Source organism: Biomphalaria glabrata, chromosome 17 (genome assembly GCF_947242115.1).
Source record: "Biomphalaria glabrata chromosome 17, xgBioGlab47.1, whole genome shotgun sequence".
Lineage (NCBI taxonomy): Eukaryota > Metazoa > Mollusca > Gastropoda > Planorbidae > Biomphalaria > Biomphalaria glabrata.
The window spans coordinates 27,035,987-27,061,904 of record NC_074727.1 but is presented as its reverse complement, the minus strand read 5'-3'; the positions used below and the strand labels follow the sequence as shown (position 1 = coordinate 27,061,904).

The following is a 25,918-nucleotide window of genomic DNA, read 5'->3' as shown; positions in this document are numbered from 1 at the left end:
CTAATGTATCTAGAGTAGTGACTTACTAACTGAAGGTTACTTCCCTAATATACTAATGTATCTAGAGTAGTGACTTACTAACTGCGGGTTACTTCCCTTATCTACTAATGTATCTAGAGTAGTGACTTACTAACTGAAGGTTACTTTCCTAATCTACTAATGTATCTAGAGTAGTGACTTACTAACTGAGGGTTACTTCCCTAATCTACTAATGTATCTAGAGTAGTGACTTACTAACTGAAGGTTACTTCCCTTATCTACTAATGTATCTAGAGTAGTGACTTACTAACTGCGGGTTACTTCCCTTATCTACTAATGTATCTAGAGTAGTGACTTACTAACTGAGGGTTACTTCCCTAATCTACTAATGTATCTAGAGTAGTGACTTACTAACTGAAGGTTACTTCCCTTATCTACTAATGTATCTAGAGTAGAGACTTACTAACTGAGGGTTACTTCTCTAATCTACTAATGTATCTATAGTAGTAACTTACTAACTGAGGGTTACTTCCCTTATCTATTAATGTATCTAGAGTTGTAACTTACTAACTGAGGGTTACTTCCCTAATCTACTAATATATCTAGAGTAGTGACTTACTAACTGAGGGTTACTTCCCTTATCTATTAATGTATCTAGAGTAGTAACTTACTAACTGCGGGTTACTTCCCTAATCTACTAATGTATCTAGAGTAGTGACTTACTAACTGAGGGTTACTTCCCTTATCTACTAATGTATCTAGAGTAGTGACTTACTAACTGAGGGTTACTTCCCTTATCTACTAATGTATCTAGAGTAGTGACTTACTAACTGAGGGTTACTTCCCTAATCTACTAATGTATCTAGAGTAGTGACTTACTAACTGAGGGTTACTTCCCTTATCTACTAATGTATCTAGAGTAGTGACTTACTAACTGAGGGTTACTTCCCTTATCTACTAATGTATCTAGAGTAGTGACTTACTAACTGAGGGTTACTTCCCTTATCTACTAATGTATCTAGAGTAGTGACTTACTAACTGAGGGTTACTTCCCTTATCTACTAATGTATCTAGAGTAGTGACTTACTAACTGAGGGTTACTTCCATCTTCTGTTTGAGCAATCCACAAGTCCACTGGGTAATGAAGTTTACACTTGTAATATGGTGCCAGCTCAATGATTTGCCTTGCTAGAGTCTCTAAATTGTAGTCAAATGAATTTCGACCAATGTCCATACCTAAGTCTATCTAAAAACAAACAAATCAAAAAGTTAAAGACACTCAATACTCAACAGTCAATACTCAACAGTCAATACTCAACAGTCAATACTCAACAGTCAATACTCAACAGTCAATACTCAACAATACTCAACAGTCAATACTCAACAGTCAATACTCAACAGTCAATACTCAACAGTCAATACTCAACAGTCAATACTCAACAGTCAATACTCAACAGTCAATAAAGTTATCCAGTAAAAATGATCCAGTAAAATGATCCAGTAAAATGAGTTGATTTGAACATTTGATATTGTAATAGACAATGAAAGAGATTTCAATACAATTGTCCACAGCAATGACCTTCATATTCAATACAAGTGTCCACAAAAGTGACCTTCACATTTAATGCAATGGTCTACAGCAATTACCTTCACATTCAATACAATTGTCCACAGCAATGACCTTCACATTCAATATGCTTGAGTGTTAACTCTTTCTTTTTAAACTACAACATCTTTAAGTACTAACTCAGTCTGAAAGTACATCTTTAAGTACTAACTCAGTCTGAAAGTACATCTTCAAGTACTAACTCAGTCTGAAAGTACATCTTTAAGTACTAACTTAGTCTGAAAGTACATCTTTAAGTTCTAACTCAGTCTGAAAGTACATCTTTAAGTACTAACTCAGTCTGAAAGTACATCTTTATTTAAGTACTAACTCAGTCTGAAAGTACATCTTTAAGTACTAACTCAGTCTGAAAGTACATCTTTAAGTACTAACTCAGTCTGAAAGTACATCTTTAAGTACTAACTCAGTCTGAAAGTACATCTTTAAGTACTAACTCAGTCTGAAAGTACATCTTTAAGTTCTAACTCAGTCTGAAAGTACATCTTTATTTAAGTACTAACTCAGTCTGAAAGTATATCTTTATTTAAGTACTAACTCAGTCTGAAAGTACATCTTTATTTAAGTACTAACTTAGTCTGAAAGTACATCTTTATTTAAGTACTAACTCAGTCTGAAAGTACATCTTTAAGTACTAACTCAGTCTGAAAGTACATCTTTAAGTACTAACTCAGTCTGAAAGTACATCTTTAAGATGCAACCACACATATATACAATCTTAGAGAAAGGAGAACTAGGCCCAACTACAAAGTGTAAAAGCTCATCAGCTTACTGATTTAATGTTCACGTCATGTTAAGAGTTTAAAAGACACGTGGAATTCCTGATGTAGAAAATAGGAAGTAGATGGAATACAGTTGACTTTGAGTTCAGTCAAGTCAGTCAAGTGGTACCCTTAAGACCGGGCGGTCAAGTAGTATATTTTGGTCCGGGACGGACAGTAGCGACTTAGAAAAGTCGAGCAGAAGATTTACAGTTAAGAAGTATCTTTTAGGCAGTGTCAGTGCCAAGTATCTTTTAGGCAGTGTCAGTGCCAAGTATCTTTTAGGCAGTGTCAGTGCCAAGTATCTTTTAGGCAGTGTCAGTGCCAAGTATCTTTTAGGCAGTGTCAGTGCCAAGTATCTTTTAGGCAGTGTCAGTGCCAAGTATCTTTTAGGCAGTGTCAGTGCCAAGTATCTTTTAGGCAGTGTCAGTGCCAAGTATCTTTTAGGCAGTGTCAGTGCCAAGTATCTTTTAGGCAGTGTCAGTGCCAAGTATCTTTTAGGCAGTGTCAGTGCCAAGTATCTTTTAGGCAGTGTCAGTGCCAAGTATCTTTTAGGCAGTGTCAGTGCCAAGTATCTTTTAGGCAGTGTCAGTGCCAAGTATCTTTTAGGCAGTGTCAGTGCCAAGTATCTTTTAGGCAGTGTCAGTGCCAAGTATCTTTTAGGCAGTGTCAGTGCCAAGTATCTTTTAGGCAGTGTCAGTGCCAAGTATCTTTTAGGCAGTGTCAGTGCCAAGTATCTGTTAGGCAGTGTCAGTGCCAAGTATCTTTTAGGCAGTGTCAGTGCCAAGTATCTGTTAGGCAGTGTCAGTGCCAAGTATCTTTTAGGCAGTGTCAGTGCCAAGTATCTGTTAGGCAGTGTCAGTGCCAAGTATCTTTGAGGCAGTGTCAGTGCCAAGTATCTTTTAGGCAGTGTCAGTGCCAGTGTTCTTTTTGAGACATGTATTCTTATATTATTCTGGATTATTCTGTACAGTGTTACCCGCTGAGATGCGGACGTAATCAGTAACATACTCTGGAGACTTTAACGTATGGATATTTTTGATACCGCTGTTATGCGGATGGTATTTTTTTGACTTGTAGCACTAATAAGGAGTGCATTATTATTATTATTGTTTCAAATAAATTTTATATTTGTCTGCTGAAACGGACTAAAGTCAATTTGTGGTATATATGTTTGTCACGCGACAATGAACCCAGCATTCCACGACATTCGCATTCTTCAACATTACACCATTTAACCTTTTTACAACTAACTCAGTCTGAGATACATCTTTAAGTACTAACTCAGTCTGAAAGTACATCTTTAAGTACTAACTCTGAAAGTATATCTTTAAGTACTAACTCAGTCTGAAAGTATATCTTTAAGTACTAACCCTGAAAGTATATCTTTAAGTACTAACCCTGAAAGTACATCTTTAAGTACTAACTCTTGTTTCAACTTACTTTAAGAAACAAAGTGGCCAAAGTGCCAGCAATGATGATGTTATCAGCTTCTTTCAACAGGTCTAACAGCAGTACAAGTTTCTCTCTTGTACACAATCCGCCCAGAATCACCAGAAACTTACGCTTGACATTGTTGAACACTTTGGTCATATATTTAAGCTCGTTCTTGACAAGGAAACCACAAACTTTGATGTTTCCAAGGTAACCCGTCATAGAGCTATGGTCTAGATGCAGGCAGGCAAAGGCGTCGTCAACATAGACGTCACCCAAATTGGTCAGACCTTCACAGAATTGAGCCAAGGCCTGAGGGGTAGCAGCTATGGGCTGGCCATCACGAGACAAACTGGGTCGTAGATGAGAAGAACAAGAAACTCAAAGCTCTACAATCTCTACAAGCTCTACAATCTATACAATCTCTACAATCTCTACAAGCTCTACAATCTATACAATCTCTACAAGCTCTACAATCTATACATGCTCTTCAATTTATATAAGCTCTACAATCTCTACAAGCTCTACAATCTATACAAGCTCTACAAGCTCTACAATCTATACATGCTCTTCAATTTATACAAGCTCTACAATCTCTACAAGCTCTACAATCTATACAAGCTCTACAAGCTCTACACTCTATACAAGCTCTACAATATATACAATCTATACAAGCTCTACACTCTATACAAGCTCTACAATCTATACAAGCTCTACAATCTATACAAGCTCTACAATCTCTACAATCTCTACAAGCTCTACACTCTATACAAGCTCTACACTCTATACAAGCTCTACATTCTATACAAGCTCTACATTCTATACAAGCTCTACAATCTCTACAATCTCCAGAAGCTCTACACTCTATACAAGCTCTACACTCTATACAAGCTCTACAATCTCTACAATCTCTACAAGCTCTACACTCTATACAAGCTCTACACTCTATACAAGCTCTACAATCTCTACAAGCTCTACAATCTATACAAGCTCTACAATCTCTACAATCTCTACAAGCTCTACAATCTCTACAAGCTCTACAATCTATACAAGCTCTACAATCTATACAAGCTCTACACTCTATACAAGCTCTACAATCTCTACAAGCTCTACAATCTCTACAAGCTCTACAATCTATACAAGCTCTACAATCTCTACAAGCTCTACACTCTATACAAGCTCTACAATCTCTACAAGCTCAACAAGCTCTACAATTTATACAAGCTCTACAATTTATACAATCTCTACAATTTATACAAGCTCTACAATTTATACAAGCTCTACAATCTCTACAAGCTCTACAATTTATACAAGCTCTACACTCTATACAAGCTCTACAATCTATACAAGCTCTACAATTTATACAAGCTCTACAATCTATACAAGCTCTACAATTTATACAAGCTCTACACTCTATACAAGCTCTACAATTTATACAAGCTCTACAATTTATACAAGCTCTACAATCTCTACAAGCTCTACAATCTATAAAAGCTCTACACTCTATACAAGCTCTACAATTTATACAAGCTCTACACTCTATACAAGCTCTACAATTTATACACGCTCTACAATCTCTACAAGCTCTACAATCTATACAAGCTCTACACTCTATACAAGCTCTACAATCTATACAAGCTCTAAACTCAACACAAGCTCTACAATCTATATAAGCTCTACATTCTATACAAGCTCTACAATCTATACAAGCTCTACACTCTCTACAAGCTCTACAATCTATACAAGCTCTACACTCTCTACAAGCTCTACAATCTATACAAGCTCTACAATCTCTACAAGCTCTACACTCTATACAAGCTCTACACTCTCTACAAGCTCTACAATCTATACAAGCTCTACAATTTATACAAGCTCTACAATCTATACAAGCTCTACAATTTATACAAGCTCTACATTCTATACAAGCTCAACAATTTTTACAAGCTCTACAATCTATACAAGCTCTACAATTTATACAAGCTCTAAACTCAATACAAGCTCTACAATCTATATAAGCTCTACAATTTATACAAGCTCTACAATCTCTACAAGCTCTACAATTTATACAAGCTCTACAATCTATATAAGCTCTACAATCTATACAAGCTCTACATTCTATACAAGCTCTACATTCTATACAAGCTCTACATTCTATACAAGCTCTACAATCTATACAAGCTCTACAATTTATACAAGCTCTACAATTTATACAATCTCTACAATTTATACAAGCTCTACAATTTATACAAGCTCTACAATCTCTACAAGCTCTACAATTTATAGAAGCTCTACACTCTATACAAGCTCTACAATCTATACAAGCTCTACAATTTATACAAGCTCTACAATCTCTACAAGCTCTACAATTTATACAAGCTCTACACTCTATACAAGCTCTACAATTTATACAAGCTCTACAATTTATACAAGCTCTACAATCTCTACAAGCTCTACAATCTATACAAGCTCTACACTCTATACAAGCTCTACAATTTATACAAGCTCTACACTCTATACAAGCTCTACAATTTATACAAGCTCTACAATCTCTACAAGCTCTACAATCTATACAAGCTCTACACTCTATACAAGCTCTAAAATCTATACAAGCTCTAATCTCAATACAAGCTCTACAATCTATATAAGCTCTACATTCTATACAAGCTCTAATATCTATACAAGCTCTACACTCTCTACAAGCTCTACAATCTATACAAGCTCTACACTCTCTACAAGCTCTACAATCTATACAAGCTCTACAATCTCTACAAGCTCTACACTCTATACAAGCTCTACACTCTCTACAAGCTCTACAATCTATACAAGCTCTACAATTTATACAAGCTCTACAATCTATACAAGCTCTACAATTTATACAAGCTCTACATTCTATACAAGCTCAACAATTTATACAAGCTCTACAATCTATACAAGCTCTACAATTTATACAAGCTCTACAATCTCTACAAGCTCTACAATCTATATAAGCTCTACAATCTATACAAGCTCTACATTCTATACAAGCTCTACATTCTATACAAGCTCTACATTCTATACAAGCTCTACAATCTATACAAGCTCTACAATTTATACAAGCTCTACAATTTATACAAGCTCTACAATCTATACAAGCTCTACAATCTATACAAGCTCTACAATCTATACAAGCTCTACACTCTATACAAGCTCTACAATCTATACAAGCTCTACAATTTATACAAGCTCTACAATTTATACAAGCTCTACAATCTATACAAGCTCTACAATCTATACAAGCTCTACAATTTATACAAACTCTACAATCTCTACAAGCTATAAAATTAATACAAGCTCTACACTCTATACAAGCTCTACAATTTATACAAGCTCTACAATCTCTACAAGCTCTACAATTTATACAAGCTCTACAATCTCTACAAGCTCTACAATTTATACAAGCTCTACACTCTATACAAGCTCTACACTCTATACAAGCTCTACAATCTATACAAGCTCTACAATCTATACAAGCTCTACAATCTATACAAGCTCTACACTCTATACAAGCTCTACAATCTATACAAGCTCTACAATCTCTACAAGCTCTACAATCTATACAAGCTCTACAATCTATACAAGCTCTACAATCTATACAAGCTCTACAATCTATACAAGCTCTACAATCTCTACAAGCTCTACAATCTATACAAGCTCTACACTCTATACAAGCTCTACAATCTATACAAGCTCTACAATTTATACAAGCTCTACAATCTATACAAGCTCTACAATTTATACAAGCTCTACAATCTCTACAATCTCTACAAGCTATAAAATTTATACAAGCTCTACAGTCTATACAAGCTCTACAATTTATACAAGCTCTACAATCTCTACAAGCTCTACAATTTATACAAGCTCTACAATTTATACAAGCTCTACAATTTATACAAGCTCTACAATTTATACAAGCTCGACAATTTATACAAGCTCTACAATTTATACAAGCTCTACACTCTATACAAGCTCTACACTCTATACAAGCTCTACAATTTATACAAGCTCTACACTCTATACAAGCTCTACAATCTCTACAAGCTCTACACTCTATACAAGCTCTACACTCTATACAAGCTCTACACTCTATACAAGCTCTACAATTTATACAAGCTCTACACTCTATACAATCTCTACAAGCTCTACAAGCTCTACACTCTAAACAAGCTCTACAATCTATACAAGCTCTACAATTTATACAAGCTCTACACTCTATACAAGCTCTACAATCTATACAAGCTCTACACTTTATACAAGCTCTACAATCTATACAAGCTCTACACTCTATACAAGCTCTACAATCTATACAAGCTCTACAATCTATACAAGCTCTACAATTTATACAAGCTCTACACTCTATACAAGCTCTACAATCTATACAAGCTCTACACTCTATACAAGCTCTATAATCTATACAAGCTCTACACTCTATACAAGCTCTACAATTTATACAAGCTCTACACTCTATACAAGCTCTACAATCTATACAAGCTCTACACTCTATACAAGCTCTACAATCTATACAAGCTCTACACTCTATACAAGCTCTACAATCTATACAAGCTCTACACTCTATACAAGCTCTACAATTTTAACAAGCTCTACAATCTATACAAGCTCTACAATCTATACAAGCTCTACAATTTATACAAACTCTACAATCTCTACAAGCTCTACATTTTATACAAGCTCTACAATTTATACAAGCTCTACAATCTATACAAGCTCTACAATCTATACAAGCTCTACAATTTATACAAACTCTACAATCTCTACAAGCTATAAAATTTATACAAGCTCTACACTCTATACAAGCTCTACAATTTATACAAGCTCTACAATCTCTACAAGCTCTACAATTTATACAAGCTCTACAATCTATACAAGCTCTACAATTTATACAAGCTCTACACTTTATACAAGCTCTACAATCTATACAAGCTCTACACTCTATACAAGCTCTACAATCTATACAAGCTCTACAATTTTTACAAGCTCTACAATCTATACAAGCTCTACAATTTATACAAGCTCTACACTCTATACAAGCTCTACAATTTATACAAGCTCTACAATTTATACAAGCTCTACAATCTCTACAAGCTCTACAATCTATACAAGCTCTACACTCTATACAAGCTCTACAATTTATACAAGCTCTACACTCTATACAAGCTCTACAATTTATACAAGCTCTACACTTTATACAAGCTCTACAATCTCTACAAGCTCTACAATCTATACAAGCTCTACACTCTATACAAGCTCTACAATTTATACAAGCTCTACACTCTATACAAGCTCTACAATTTATACAAGCTCTACACTCTATACAAGCTCTACAATCTATACAAGCTCTAAACTCAATACAAGCTCTACAATCTATATAAGCTCTACATTCTATACAAGCTCTACAATCTATACAAGCTCTACACTCTCTACAAGCTCTACAATCTATACAAGCTCTACAATCTTTACAAGCTCTACAATCTATACAAGCTCTACAATCTCTACAAGCTCTACACTCTATACAAGCTCTACAATCTCTACAAGCTCTACAATCTCTACAAGCTCTACAATCTATACAAGCTCTACAATCTATACAAGCTCTACAATCTATACAAGCTCTACAATCTATACAAGCTCTACAATCTCTACAAGCTCTACAATCTATACAAGCTCTACACTCTATACAAGCTCTACAATCTATACAAGCTCTACAATTTATACAAGCTCTACAATCTATACAAGCTCTACAATTTATACAAGCTCTACAATCTCTACAATCTCTACAAGCTATAAAATTTATACAAGCTCTACAGTCTATACAAGCTCTACAATTTATACAAGCTCTACAATCTCTACAAGCTCTACAATTTATACAAGCTCTACAATTTATACAAGCTCTACAATTTATACAAGCTCTACAATTTATACAAGCTCGACAATTTATACAAGCTCTACAATTTATACAAGCTCTACACTCTATACAAGCTCTACACTCTATACAAGCTCTACAATTTATACAAGCTCTACACTCTATACAAGCTCTACAATCTCTACAAGCTCTACACTCTATACAAGCTCTACACTCTATACAAGCTCTACACTCTATACAAGCTCTACAATTTATACAAGCTCTACAATCTATACAAGCTCTACACTCTATACAAGCTCTACAATCTATACAAGCTCTACAATCTATACAAGCTCTACAATCTCTACAAGCTCTACAATCTATACAAGCTCTACACTCTATACAAGCTCTACAATCTATACAAGCTCTACAATTTATACAAGCTCTACAATCTATACAAGCTCTACAATTTATACAAGCTCTACAATCTCTACAATCTCTACAAGCTATAAAATTTATACAAGCTCTACACTCTATACAAGCTCTACAATTTATACAAGCTCTACAATCTCTACAAGCTCTACAATTTATACAAGCTCTACAATTTATACAAGCTCTACAATTTATACAAGCTCTACAATTTATACAAGCTCTACAATTTATACAAGCTCTACAATTTATACACGCTCTACACTCTATACAAGCTCTACAATCTCTACAAGCTCTACACTCTATACAAGCTCTACACTCTATACAAGCTCTACAATTTATACAAGCTCTACACTCTATACAAGCTCTACAATCTCTACAAGCTCTACACTCTCTACAAGCTCTACACTCTATACAAGCTCTACACTCTATACAAGCTCTACAATTTATACAAGCTCTACACTCTATACAAGCTCTACAAGCTCTACAAGCTCTACACTCTAAACAAGCTCTACAATCTATACAAGCTCTACAATTTATACAAGCTCTACACTCTATACAAGCTCTACAATCTATACAAGCTCTACACTTTATACAAGCTCTACAATCTATACAAGCTCTACACTCTATACAAGCTCTACAATCTATACAAGCTCTACAATCTATACAAGCTCTACAATTTATACAAGCTCTACACTCTATACAAGCTCTACAATCTATACAAGCTCTACACTCTATACAAGCTCTACAATCTATACAAGCTCTACACTCTATACAAGCTCTACAATTTATACAAGCTCTACACTCTCTACAAGCTCTACAATCTATACAAGCTCTACACTCTATACAAGCTCTACAATCTATACAAGCTCTACACTCTATACAAGCTCTACACTCTATACAAGCTCTACAATTTATACAAGCTCTACACTCTATACAATCTCTACAATCTATACAAGCTCTACACTGTATACAAGCTCTACACTCTATACAAGCTCTACACTCTATACAAGCTCTACACTATATACAAGCTCTACAATTTATACAAGCTCTACACTCTATACAAGCTCTACACTCTATACAAGCTCTACACTCTATACAAGCTCTACAATTTATACAAGCTCTACAATCTATACAAGCTCTACAATCTCTACAAGCTCTACACTCTATACAAGCTCTACAATCTATACAAGCTCTACACTCTATACAAGCTCTACACTCTATACAAGCTCTACACTCTATACAAGCTCTACACTCTTTACAAGCTCTACACTCTATACAAGCTCTACAAGCTCTACAATTTATACAAGCTCTACACTCTATACAAGCTCTACACTCTATACAAGCTGTACAATCTATACAAGCTCTACACTCTATACAAGCTCTACAATCTATACAAGCTCTACACTCTATACAAGCTCTACAATCTATACAAGCTCTACACTCTATACAAGCTCTACACTCTATGCAAGCACTACAAGCATGATATAGGATTCCTTTAAACTAGCAGTTAGTTTCAAAGTGTATAGTATTAGATTCTTTCTATTCACTTGTGTATGTAAGCCATAAAGTGACATATGTTTTAATTTCTACCATTTATCTAAAACTTGTACAAATAGTTCTGACCTGCCTTTAACTATCATGTGACACTAACAAAACGTTTCTCCATACTATAAAGAAACTCACTAGAACAAAGATAAAATAGATCACCTATTTGAACAACTTTCTCCAGTTTCCCCTGGATTAAATCTCAGATTCTCCACCATGATTATGTTCCCTGGGTGAATTTGGTTCAAGACAGACTCTACAGATTTCCCCACAGTCTCGGGAATAAACAGAACCTGAACACAGAGAAAATATTTCTTTGAGTTTGCATGCAAACAAATTTTCCTTTTTTTTTTTTGATAAGTTAAAAAAACAAAGGTTTCAATTTCAAAGAGCTTTGTCAAACTTAGAAAAAAATTATGTAGCTGTATTATACCCTAGAAGAAAGATTTATTTTTATTTGCCTTAGAAGAATATTTTCTGTTTTTTTTTTGTTCGTCTGTTTTACTTTTTGTTTAAATATTTATAAAGTTTTATGATGTGGCGTTTATTGAAATACCAAACATTGTAGCACTAGATCTTCGCTCTATGCTGACATATTGTAACGACATTCTGTAGACAGGCTCTCTGCACAACACGTTACAACCAATTCAAAAAACTTGCGCTCCAACTTAACGTTACATTTTAATGTCTATTAAATCCCAGCCAAAACTGTACAAATGGCCACAAATAACACAGACTAAACACATGCTTCACCGTAGTTATTGTAGATAACCGTAGTGCTGTATAAACTCTGTACTGCTGAACCCTCCCTCTTGTCTAGGATTCGTAGTGGATTCTACTGACTTCACACTGGAATCACTGAACCGTGAATCATCGTGAATCCTTCGATCGTGAATGGCCTTGACTCTAACACCTTCGCTTTTTTAAAGTGTCCTCGAAGGATATCTCGAAACTAATCAAACATCGCTCGTTCCTTCTGGAGGATCACATGACCATATCAAGTATTCGTTGCATGAGCAGTGGACAGATTACACTAGTTTCCTGAAGCCTAGCCCGTCGTCAAAATTTAAGGTTGACATAGCGCTTGGCAGTGTTCTCTGTGTCAGCTTATTACACACACAATTATTCCTAAGATCTTCGCCACCAAAGTTGTAACAACATGAAGGACTAGATCCAAGGTATCTTCTAACAAACATAGGACTAGATCCTAGATCTCTATACTAACATATGTAGGACTAGATCCAAGGTATCTTCTAACATACATAGGACTAGATCCTAGATCTCTATACTAACATATGTAGAACTAGATCCTAGATCACTATACTAACATATGTAGGACTAGATCCTATGTATCTTTTAACATACGTAGGACTAGATCCTAGATCTCTATACTAACATTAGTAGAACTAGATCCTAGGTCTCTGCTAACATACGTAGGACTAGATCCTAGGTCTCTATGCTAACATTAGTAGGACTAGATCCTAGGTCTCTATGCTAACATTAGTAGGACTAGATCCTAGGTCTCTGCTAACATACGTAGGACTAGATCCTAGGTCTCTGCTAACATACGTAGGACTAGATCCTAGATCTCTATACTAACATACGTAGGACTAGATCCTAGATCTCTATACTAACATACGTAGGACTATATCATAGATCTCTATACTAACATACGTAGGACTAGATCATAGATCTCTATACTAACATACGTAAGACTAGATCCTAGATCTCTATACTAACATATAAAGGACTAGATCCTAGGTCTCTGCTAACATACGTAGGAATAGATCCTAGGTCTCTATACTAACATGTAGGACTAGATCCTAGGTCTCTATACTAACATACGTAGGACTAGATCCTAGGTCTCTATACTAACATATGTAGGACTAGATCCTAGGTCTCTGCTAACATACGTAGGACTAGGTCATAGATCTCTATACTAACATATGTAGGACTAGATCCTAGGTCTCTGCTAACATACGTAGGACTAGATCCTAGATCTCTATACTAACATATGTAGTTAGTACTACATCTATACAACATACGTAGTACTAGATACGTAGGACTAGATCCTAGATCTCTATGCTAACATATGTAGGACTAGATTCTAGGTCTCTGCTAACATACGTAGGACTAGATCCTAGATCTCTGTGCTAACATATGTAGGACTAGATCCTAGGTATCTGCTAACATACGTACGACTAGATGTCTATGCTAACATATGTAGGACTAGATCGTAGATCTCTATACTAACATACATAGGACTAGATCCTAGGTATCTGCTAACATACGTAGGACTAGATCCTAGATCTCTATTCTAACATGCGTAGGACTAGATCCTAGGTCTCTGCTAACATTCGTAGGACTAGATCCTAGGTCTCTATGCTAACATATGTATTATTAGATCCTAGATCTCTGCTAACATACGTAGGAATAGATCCTAGGTCTCTATGCTAACAAATGTAGGACTAGATCCTAGGTCTCTATGCTAACATATGTATTACTAGATCCTAGATCTCTGCTAACATACGTAGGAATAGATCCTAGGTCTCTATGCTAACAAATGTAGGACTAGATCCTAGGTCTCTATGCTAACATATGTATTACTAGATCCTAAATCTCTGCTAACATACGTAGGCATAGATCCTAGGTCTCTATACTAACATATGTAGGACTAGATCCTAGGTCTTTATGCTAACATTAGTAGGACTAGATCCTAGGTCTCTGCTAACATACGTAGGACTAGATCCTAGGTCTCTGCTAACATACGTAGGACTAGATCCTAGATCTCTATACTAACATACGTAGGACTAGATCCTAGATCTCTATACTAACATACGTAGGACTATATCATAGATCTCTATACTAACATACGTAGGACTAGATCCTAGGTATCTGCTAACATACGTAGGACTAGATCCTAGGTCTCTATGCTAACATTAGTAGAACTAGATCCTAGGTCTCTGCTAACATACGTAGGACTAGATCCTAGGTCTCTATGCTAACATTAGTAGGACTAGATCCTAGGTCTCTATGCTAACATTAGTAGGACTAGATCCTAGGTCTCTGCTAACATACGTAGGACTAGATCCTAGGTCTCTGCTAACATACGTAGGACTAGATCCTAGATCTCTATACTAACATACGTAGGACTAGATCCTAGATCTCTATACTAACATACGTAGGACTATATCATAGATCTCTATACTAACATACGTAGGACTAGATCATAGATCTCTATACTAACATACGTAGTACTAGATCCTAGATCTCTATACTAACATATAAAGGACTAGATCCTAGGTCTCTGCTAACATACGTAGGAATAGATCCTAGGTCTCTATACTAACATGTAGGACTAGATCCTAGGTCTCTATACTAACATACGTAGGACTAGATCCTAGGTCTCTATACTAACATATGTAGGACTAGATCCTAGGTCTCTGCTAACATACGTAGGACTAGGTCATAGATCTCTATACTAACATATGTAGGACTAGATCCTAGGTCTCTGCTAACATACGTAGGACTAGATCCTAGATCTCTTTACTAACATACGTAGTACTAGATACGTAGGACTAGATCCTAGATCTCTATGCTAACATATGTAGGACTAGATTCTAGGTCTCTGCTAACATACGTAGGACTAGATCCTAGATCTCTATGCTAACATATGTAGGACTAGATCCTAGGTATCTGCTAACATACGTACGACTAGATGTCTATGCTAACATATGTAGGACTAGATCGTAGATCTCTATACTAACATACATAGGACTAGATCCTAGGTATCTGCTAACATACGTAGGACTAGATCCTAGATCTCTATTCTAACATGCGTAGGACTAGATCCTAGGTCTCTGCTAACATTCGTAGGACTAGATCCTAGGTCTCTATGCTAACATATGTATTATTAGATCCTAGATCTCTGCTAACATACGTAGGAATAGATCCTAGGTCTCTATGCTAACAAATGTAGGACTAGATCCTAGGTCTCTATGCTAACATATGTATTACTAGATCCTAGATCTCTACTAACATACGTAGGAATAGATCCTAGGTCTCTATGCTAACAAATGTAGGACTAGATCCTAGGTCTCTATGCTAACATATGTATTACTAGATCCTAAATCTCTGCTAACATACGTAGGCATAGATCCTAGGTCTCTATACTAACATATGTAGGACTAGATCCTAGGTCTCTATGCTAACATTAGTAGGACTAGATCCTAGGTCTCTGCTAACATACGTAGGACTAGATCCTAGGTCTCTGCTAACATACGTAGGACTAGATCCTAGATCTCTATACTAACATACGTAGGACTAGATCCTAGATCTCTATACTAACATACGTAGGACTATATCATAGATCTCTATACTAACATACGTAGGACTAGATCCTAGGTATCTGCTAACATACGTAGGACTAGATCCTAGGTCTCTATGCTAACATTATTAGAACTAGATCCTAGGTCTCTATGCTAACATTAGTAGGACTAGATCCTAGGTCTCTATGCTAACATTAGTAGAACTAGATCCTAGATCCTAGGTATCTGCTAACATACGTAGGACTAGATCCTAGGTCTCTGCTAACAGACGTAGGACTAGATCCTAGGTCTCTGCTAACATATGTAGGACTAGATCCTAGATCTCTATGCTAACATTAGTAGAACTAGATCCTAGATCCTAGGTATCTGCTAACATACGTAGGACTAGATCCTAGGTCTCTGCTAACATGTGTAGGAGTAGATCCTAGATCTCTATGCTAACATTAATAGAACTAGATCCTAGGTATCTGCTAACATACGTAGGACCTGATCTCTATGCTTACATACATAGGACTAGATCCTAGGTATCTGCTAACATACGTAGGACTAGATCTCTATGCTTATATATGTAGGACTAGATCCTAGGTATCTGCTAACATGTGTAGGACTAGATTCTAGGTCTCTGCTAACATGTGTAGGACTAGATCCTAGGTCTTTGCTAACATACGTAGGACTAGATCTTAGGTATCTGCTAACATACGTAGGACTAGATCCTAGATCTCTATGCTAACATATGTAGGACTAGATTCTAGGTCTCTGCTAACATACGTAGGACTAGATCCTAGATCTCTATGCTAACATATGTAGGACTAGATCCTAGGTATCTGCTAACATACGTACGACTAGATGTCTATGCTAACATATGTAGGACTAGATCGTAGATCTCTATACTAACATACATAGGACTAGATCCTAGGTATCTGCTAACATACGTAGGACTAGATCCTAGATCTCTATTCTAACATGCGTAGGACTAGATCCTAGGTCTCTGCTAACATTCGTAGGACTAGATCCTAGGTCTCTATGCTAACATATGTATTATTAGATCCTAGATCTCTGCTAACATACGTAGGAATAGATCCTAGGTCTCTATGCTAACAAATGTAGGACTAGATCCTAGGTCTCTATGCTAACATATGTATTACTAGATCCTAGATCTCTACTAACATACGTAGGAATAGATCCTAGGTCTCTATGCTAACAAATGTAGGACTAGATCCTAGGTCTCTATGCTAACATATGTATTACTAGATCCTAAATCTCTGCTAACATACGTAGGCATAGATCCTAGGTCTCTATACTAACATATGTAGGACTAGATCCTAGGTCTCTATGCTAACATTAGTAGGACTAGATCCTAGGTCTCTGCTAACATACGTAGGACTAGATCCTAGGTCTCTGCTAACATACGTAGGACTAGATCCTAGATCTCTATACTAACATACGTAGGACTAGATCCTAGATCTCTATACTAACATACGTAGGACTATATCATAGATCTCTATACTAACATACGTAGGACTAGATCCTAGGTATCTGCTAACATACGTAGGACTAGATCCTAGGTCTCTATGCTAACATTATTAGAACTAGATCCTAGGTCTCTATGCTAACATTAGTAGGACTAGATCCTAGGTCTCTATGCTAACATTAGTAGAACTAGATCCTAGATCCTAGGTATCTGCTAACATACGTAGGACTAGATCCTAGGTCTCTGCTAACAGACGTAGGACTAGATCCTAGGTCTCTGCTAACATATGTAGGACTAGATCCTAGATCTCTATGCTAACATTAGTAGAACTAGATCCTAGATCCTAGGTATCTGCTAACATACGTAGGACTAGATCCTAGGTCTCTGCTAACATGTGTAGGAGTAGATCCTAGATCTCTATGCTAACATTAATAGAACTAGATCCTAGGTATCTGCTAACATACGTAGGACCTGATCTCTATGCTTACATACATAGGACTAGATCCTAGGTATCTGCTAACATACGTAGGACTAGATCTCTATGCTTATATATGTAGGACTAGATCCTAGGTATCTGCTAACATGTGTAGGACTAGATTCTAGGTCTCTGCTAACATGTGTAGGACTAGATCCTAGGTCTTTGCTAACATACGTAGGACTAGATCTTAGGTATCTGCTAACATACGTAGGACTAGATCCTAGGTATCTGCCTACATACGTACGACTCGATCTCTATATTAACATACGTAGGAATAGATCCTAGATCTCTGCTAACATACGTAGGAATAGATCCTAGGTCTCTATGCTAACATATGTAGGACTAGATCCTAGATCTCTGCTAACATACATAGGACTAGATCCTAGGTCTCTATACTAAAATACGTAGAACTAGATCCTAGGTATCTGCCTACATACGTACCACTAGATCTCTATACTAACATATGTAGGACTAGATCCTAGGTCTCTGCTAACATACGTAGGACTAGATCTCTATGCTAACATATGTAGGACTAGATCCTAGGTCTCTGCTAACATACGTAGGACTAATTTTTAGGTCTCTGCTAACATACGTAGGACTAGATCCTAGATCTCTATGCTAACATATGTAGGACTAGATCCTAGATCTCTATACTAACATATGTAGGACTAGATTCTAGGTCGCTGCTAACATACGTAGGACTAGATACTAGATCTCTATTCTAACATACATAGGACTAGATCCTAGGTATATGCTAACATACGTAGGACTACATTCTAGATCTCTATGCTAACATTAGTTGAACTAGATCCTAGATCCTAGGTCTCTGCTAACATACGTAGGACTAGATCCTAGGTCTCTATGCTAACATTATTAGAACTAGATCCTAGGTCTATATGCTAACATTAGTAGGACTAGATCCTAGGTCTCTATGCTAACATTAGTAGAACTAGATCCTAGATCCTAGGTATCTGCTAACATACGTAGGACTAGATCCTAGGTCTCTGCTAACAGACGTAGGACTAGATCCTAGGTCTCTGCTAACATATGTAGGACTAGATCCTAGATCTCTATGCTAACATTAGTAGAACTAGATCCTAGGTATCTGCTAACATACGTAGGACTAGATCCTAGGTCTCTGCTAACATGTGTAGGAGTAGATCCTAGATCTCTATGCTAACATAAATAGAACTAGATCCTAGGTATCTGCTAACATACGTAGGACCTGATCTCTATGCTTACATACATAGGACTAGATCCTAGGTATCTGCTAACATACGTAGGACTAGATCTCTATGCTTATATATGTAGGACTAGATCCTAGGTATCTGCTAACATGTGTAGGACTAGATTCTAGGTCTCTGCTAACATGTGTAGGACTAGATCCTAGGTCTCTGCTAACATACGTAGGACTAGATCCTAGGTCTCTGCTAACATACGTAGGACTAGATCTCTATGCTAACATACGTAGGACTAGATCTCTATGCTAACATACGTAGGACTAGATCTCTATGCTAACATACGTAGGACTAGATCTTTATGCTAACATACGTAGGACTAGATTTCTATGCTAACATACGTAGGACTAGATCTCTATGCTAACATACGTAGGACTAGATCTCTATGCTAACATACGTAGGACTAGATCTCTATACTAACATATGTAGGACTAGATCCTAGGTCTCTGCTAACATGTGTAGGAGTTTATGTTAATGTGTAAAACTCGATCTAACTCAATTTGCTGCAAATAGTTTGTGAGCTGTTCAGTAGTTTATGTTCTCCAAAGATTTGTTTCACTAGATTTCCCAGCAAGTTAAAACTCAAAAAAAAAATTAAAAAAAAAAGAAATACTTTTTTTAAAAAAGGCTTATATAAGGGGATGGACTCCACATTTACAATTATATAACTAAAAAATGTAAAATGTATTTTTCAATATCAAACAAAATAATTAATTACCAAATATTTAATTGACTAATTGGTCAAATAGATTCGTGCTATTTGAGGTACAAGAAATAATTTTTTAAAGTTTCAACTTGATCTGAGAATGGAGGGGGGGGGAGAGAAAGACGTCCCCCTTTCAGAACATCTCTAGGACAGAGCAGGTCAAGCTCTCATGTCGGGCATTTTTTAGAGCTGGCGTCCTAATAATCCCGAAATAAAAAATGTCTTTCTTCCCCAAGATTCTACCCCCCGCCGCCTACCACTTAGCCACTGCAGCTCCTTGGGTGAAACAACGTGTACAATTATATAAGAGTAAAACTTCCCACATATTTACCCATATCTCTTAATACTGAAGGATTAATTTTCCTTATTGGTATCAAACAAAATAATTAATTACCATAACAGTAATTAATTGACTAACTGGTTAATTATTATATGTATTGATTCATCATGTTTTCTAAAGTACTATAAATAATTGTGTACATGGGTGTGGGAGAAATAACTAGTTCAAAGTGTGTACCAGATAGAATTCATAAAAGCTTAGTACAAATAAAACTCGTACAAACGTACAAACATTAATGACAAGGTTTGGGAAAGTCAAAGAAATAGTGTAAGAAAACTTGACGCCACCGTTTGTCCTAGTAGAGTAGCAAGGGCTTCACAGATCAGCTTTAGAGACAATTCTGAAATCTTTTTTCCACCTGGCTGGCCACAGTGAGCCATAATGACAACTGACTTAGCTCGGTGACGTAGTGCATACTTGATAGTAGGTATCGTCATTCGTATTCTATAGTCGTTACTGATAGTAGTAGATTTGGAGTTTGGGACGTCAAAGTCTACTCTGTGGAAATACAAATATATTTTAAGATGTAAATGAAACACACACACATTTTAACTTCAGACAATCAATCTCTCAAGTCTTTACATTTTAGCAGTTCATCTCAAGTCTTTACATTCTAGCAGTTCATCACAAGTCTTTACATTCTAGCAGTTCATCTCAAGTCTTTACATTCTAGCAGTTCATCTCAAGTCTTTACATTCTAGCAGTTCATCTCAAGTCTTTACATTCTAGCAGTTCATCTAAATTCTATACATTCTAGTAGTTCATCTGAAGTCTTTACATTCTAGCAGTTCATCTCAAGTCTTTACATTCTAGCAGTTCATCTGAAGTTTTTAGTTTCTAGTAGTTCATCTCAAGTCTTTACATTCTAGTAGTTCATCTCAAGTCTTTACATTCTAGCAGTTCATCTCAATTGTTTACTTTCTAGTAGTTCATCTCAAGTCTTTACATTCTAGCAGTTCATCTCAAGTCTTTACATTCAAGCAGTTCATCTCAAGTCTTTACATTCTAGCAGTTTATCACAAGTCTTTACATTCTAGAAGTTCATCTCAAGTCTTTACGTTCTAGCAGTTCATTTCAAATCTTTACATTCTAGTAGTTCATCTCAAGTCTTTATATTCTAGCAGTTCATCTCAAATCTGTACATTCTAGTAGTTCCTTTCATGTCTTTACATTCTAGCAGTTCATCTCAAATCTTTACTTTCCAGTAGTACATCTCAAATCTGTACATTCTAGAAGTTCATCTTAAGTCTTTACATTCTAGCAGTTCATCTCAAGTCTTTACATGTTAGCAGTTCATCTCAAGTCTTTACATTCTACTAGTTCATCTCAAGTCTTTACATTCTAGCAGTTCATCTCAAATCTGTACATTCTAGCAGTTCATCTCAAATCTGTACATTCTAGCACTTCATCTCAAGTCTTTACATTCTAGCAGTTCATCTCAAGTCTTTACATTCTAGCAGTTCATCTCAAGTCTTTACAATTTAGCAATTCATCTTAAGTCTTTACATTCTAGCAGTTCATCTCAAGTCTTTACTTTCTAGTAGTTCATCTCAAGTCTTTACATCCTAGCAGTTCATCTCAAGTCTTTACATGTTAGCAGTTCATCTCAAGTCTTTGTGACGAAACGCGTCCCTTCTCAATACAGAACTGACCAGTGCGGAACATTCCCCCCCCCCCACTTAACCACTAGTTAGCATTGTATAGCCTATTTTTACACTAAACTGACCAGGGTAGAACACAAACATCCTATTACACCAAGGTTAGATCCAACTCCCAAATTATAGACCATAAACACACATCCCAAGTTGCACCCAGACGTCGAAACAAACGTACGCAGCCGTTAAGTTCAGGAACATTAAAATTGAAAGTTACGCCCCAAACGCCGAAACAAAAGCACGCAACCGTAAAGTCCAGGGACATTAAATTATGGTGTCCACGTACATCCCTTTGAGTCGACGCTTCTAACGCCCAGGGCTATTCAAATCGTTTCCGTTCGCTGTACCATCGAGCGATGGTCCAGCCTGGTAATTGTTGCATGGTTCCGCTTTCATCCTCCTTCGTCCCCCCCCCCCCGGGTCGCGGGTTAAAGAAGTCAGGTGAGTGAGCCCCAAAAGGTGAGTGAGCCCCAAATGAAAAGATTGGTCCAATTTAACAATTTTAAACTCAAAAGACTTCAAGGATCACTCTCCCTTTATATAACAAGGGCTAAATTCTATACAGTTAAATCATTAAACACAAGGTCTATTCACAGTTAAAATAGTAAAGGTAGTAAAAATTTAATAATTTGGTAAAACTCTTATGTAAATATTATATTGTTACGATCTCTCCTACTATCCAGGCTCTCTTCAAACTGCACCACACGACACAACGAACTTAAAGAACCTCACAACTCAGGGCTCTTAAGTATCAGTCAGTTTAATTTCAAATACATCACAATTGGCAACAACATTAACACTGTCTTTACAAAAACCTAGTCTTGCTCCGCCTGACTTCACACACCGTGCTGGTTCTCGCCTCGTACTGGTCACATTGCGAGGTAACGTGATTTTGATACACTCGCTCTTATATAGTGTCTTTTCTGGCCTCGAACCTTCTTGACCACTCCAGTTTCGCCGTGACTTGCGTGCGTAATATTTACGACACTGGTCCTTGCCGAACTGGCGTGTACTGTCACTGGTCTCAGTTGACCGCTCGTCCTGCGCTGGACTGTGGCGATTTGGGGTAAGCTAAAAACACACAGCACTACCCCCATCTGTGTCACCACCAGATGTACAACAACATGTTCACAATTCATAAATCAAATCTTCGTAGACAACCCCTACCTCCCGGACAAAGCCCAGTACCTTCCCAAGGTCGACATTGCAGAAAGAAATGCTTCAAAGACTGCACCAAGGTCACCTTGGGCGCGATAGATGTCTTGTTACAGCTAAGGAGGTGTTCTTCTGGCCTGGAATGTCTAAGCAGATTATAAAACATGGTATCAACATGTGCAGTGTGTAACGAACACCAGAAGTCCCAGCAAAAGGAGCCATTGTTACCACATGATACTCCTGTACTTCCTTGGGAAAAAATCGGAGCTGATATTTTTGAGTATCTTGGTAAGAACTATTTACTTCTTGTAGATCACTATAGTAAATTTTTTTAGATAAATCTTCTCCCAACACTAAAAGCTTCAGATGGGATCATACATATGAATATCACAATTTGCTCGACATGGTATCCCAAGGGAAGTAATTAGTGACAATGGACCCTCATTTGCTTGTGAAGAAATTTCTGAAATTTTCTAAAAGCTGGGGATTTAAGCACATTACGTCTAGCCCCAGATTTCCACAATCTAATGGTACGGCAGAACGGGTCATACAAACAGTGAAACAGCTTCTAAATAAAGCTAGAATGTCGGGTCAAGACCCATATATGGCCCTCTTGCACTCTCGAAATGCTCCATGCCCTGATGGACCTTCACCTACACGGCTGCTCATGGGCCGCCGTCTGAGGACAAATCTTCCGACAACGGAGGCCTATCTCAGACCTCAAATCCCAGACAAACAAGAAAATGCTTGGAAAACAAGAAAAAGTAATCAAGTAAAATACTATAATAAAATAGTGAGACGCAGCGAGCGACCACACATTCAAGTTTGGAGCAAAGTGTGGATTTATGGGAACCAGCAGTGTGGCGATTTATGGGAACCAGCAGTGGTCATCTCAGAAGCGGAGACCCCAAGATCCTACTGGGTAAAACCACACAATGGGGTAACATACCGAAGAAATAGAAGAATGTTAAGAGACACATGTACAAGATCAGAAGTTATGCCTGATATTTTTGAAATGGACACCCCAGAGACAGTCATAGTCAACCTATACAGCCAGAGAATGGGTTTGAGTTTTAAGTTTTTGGCACATCGGCACAATTTAGGCCATGTCGTGCCCGTAATCCTTCAAGGATTACTCTCCCTTCATATCACCAGAGCTAAATTCCATACAGTTAAATCATTAAAAGCAACAGGAACAGACTACTAGTCTACTACTATCAATCCGCCACCAGTGATAACTCGATATGGAAGGCAAGTTTGGCCACCAGTACGTTACCTTGACGCAGATAATTAGATACATGTTTTTTTATTATTATGCAATTAGATATAATTAATGTCTCTATTTGTAAACCTAAACTCTTAGTTTTTTACTACACATTTTATAACTTATATTGTTACTATTGATAATATTATCAATTGAATATTCTGTTGTGTTAAACATGTATTCAGTTGACTAATTTATGTTTAGAGTGAGACAGAAAAATCATTTTTTGTATAGTCGATAAATATCCGAATGCTTTCAAGGAGATTTGATAGTAAGTGGAGTAGCCGTAGTACAGTGTGTGTGCCTGTGTATGAAATGACCAGTGGATTTTCATTGTCCATGGTTGAGTGAACAGCATGGAAAGTAAGTGAGGACTGTGTGTAAAAGGAGGTCAGATTGAGAACAAGATGCTAGAGTCAAGAGACTAACAAGAGACTAATAAAAATCAAGTGTTACTTGAGACTCTTGTTGCTTTAGTGTGTCTATTACAGTTTGGACTAGGAAGTAAACTAACTTCAACTCTGAAGGAACATCCGAAACATATAAAACAAACAAACAACCCGGGACCGTCGAGATCATCAGTTCAGTATATGTACACTATGTCAGATGAGCGATTTTAGATAATCTTTCAGCATTGATTTGTTATTGAAAAAAAAAGAACAGATATATTGTGCTTGTACTTTGATGTCTCAGCACAGTTATCATCAGAGCTATTGGCATTATCATTTAAACGGAACTAGAATAAGGATGTAGATCTACTACATAAACTAAACTTTTTGATTTAGCACTCTTAATTTCTATATCTACTAGATCTAGATCTATAATATAAATTTAGAATAATTTAGACTAGATTTATGCCCCATCCAAAAAAAAATCCTAGATAATCTATCAATAGACTGAATGCAAAATTAAAATAAAAAATAGTAGATTAGTTTTAGTATATTATAGCATTACAATATTGATCTAGACATTTGGAAATCAAAATTTACACTTTAAGTCTAGAAATTGAAATTCTATATCTTGATTCAGTCTAAACTAGACCTAGAAATTCTACATCTAGACTCTACAACGATTTTAAATAAAATATAAATCCAGATCTAGTTTTAAAAAATCTAGATATACTGTAAAAAAAACTAGATCTACTTTTAAAAATCTAGATTAGATCTAAATCTAGCTATCATGCCTTTTTTAAATACGCCTTAGATAACGAGGTTTAATAAACATTACTATACCGAGTTGATTTAGCATTTCATTTGAAGAATTCGTTCCATATGACGTCAAATACCTAGTTAGACTAAAAATGTCTTCATCAATACGAACAAGTTATCGAGGGATCATAGACAAAAAGGAAAAAAATCCACTACGTCAGACGGCCTAGTTAGACTAAAAAATGTCTTCATCAATACGAGCCCGTTATCGAGGGTTCATAAACATTGGTGCACCGATTTCTTTTTTAGCATTACATTTAAAGAATTCCTTTACATTACGTCAAAGGAAAAAAAATCCATTACGTCACAATGGACTTGTAAAAAAAAAGTTTTTATTAACACGAGAGATTTAACGAGGGTTCACTGCCTCTATTGCAACGAGTTCTAATAAAATTCCTTATATAGAT

The 25,918-nt window shown here is 36.5% G+C and overlaps 2 protein-coding genes across 4 annotated transcripts in view; one reads left to right on the top strand and one right to left on the bottom strand.

Annotated features, from left to right (window-relative positions):
* Positions 1-25,918, bottom strand: part of LOC106079506 (uncharacterized) — a 262,219-nt gene that overhangs the window by 81,617 nt on the left and 154,684 nt on the right. For all 3 annotated transcript variants that reach the window (XM_056015519.1, XM_056015522.1, XM_056015521.1), the window contains exons 19-22: positions 20,517-20,727; positions 11,831-11,961; positions 3,808-4,150; positions 1,067-1,225 (exon numbers count right to left, since the gene is read on the bottom strand). In XM_056015519.1, the coding sequence (XP_055871494.1) occupies positions 1,067-1,225; positions 3,808-4,150; positions 11,831-11,961; positions 20,517-20,727 (844 nt within the window). The remainder of the gene's footprint in view (positions 1-1,066; positions 1,226-3,807; positions 4,151-11,830; positions 11,962-20,516; positions 20,728-25,918) is intronic.
* LOC129923628 (uncharacterized) lies at positions 12,295-25,164 on the top strand. Its single transcript, XM_056015530.1, has 2 exons — positions 12,295-12,846; positions 22,568-25,164. The coding sequence occupies exon 2, from the start codon at positions 23,473-23,475 to the stop codon at positions 24,244-24,246; it is 774 nt and encodes a 257-aa protein (XP_055871505.1). The 5' UTR covers positions 12,295-12,846; positions 22,568-23,472; the 3' UTR covers positions 24,247-25,164.

Excerpts from the sequence above, each read along its gene's own strand:
- LOC129923628 (XM_056015530.1), top strand. The coding sequence starts at position 23,473 with ATGGACCCTCATTTGCTTGTGAAGAAATTTCTGAAATTTTCTAAAAGC.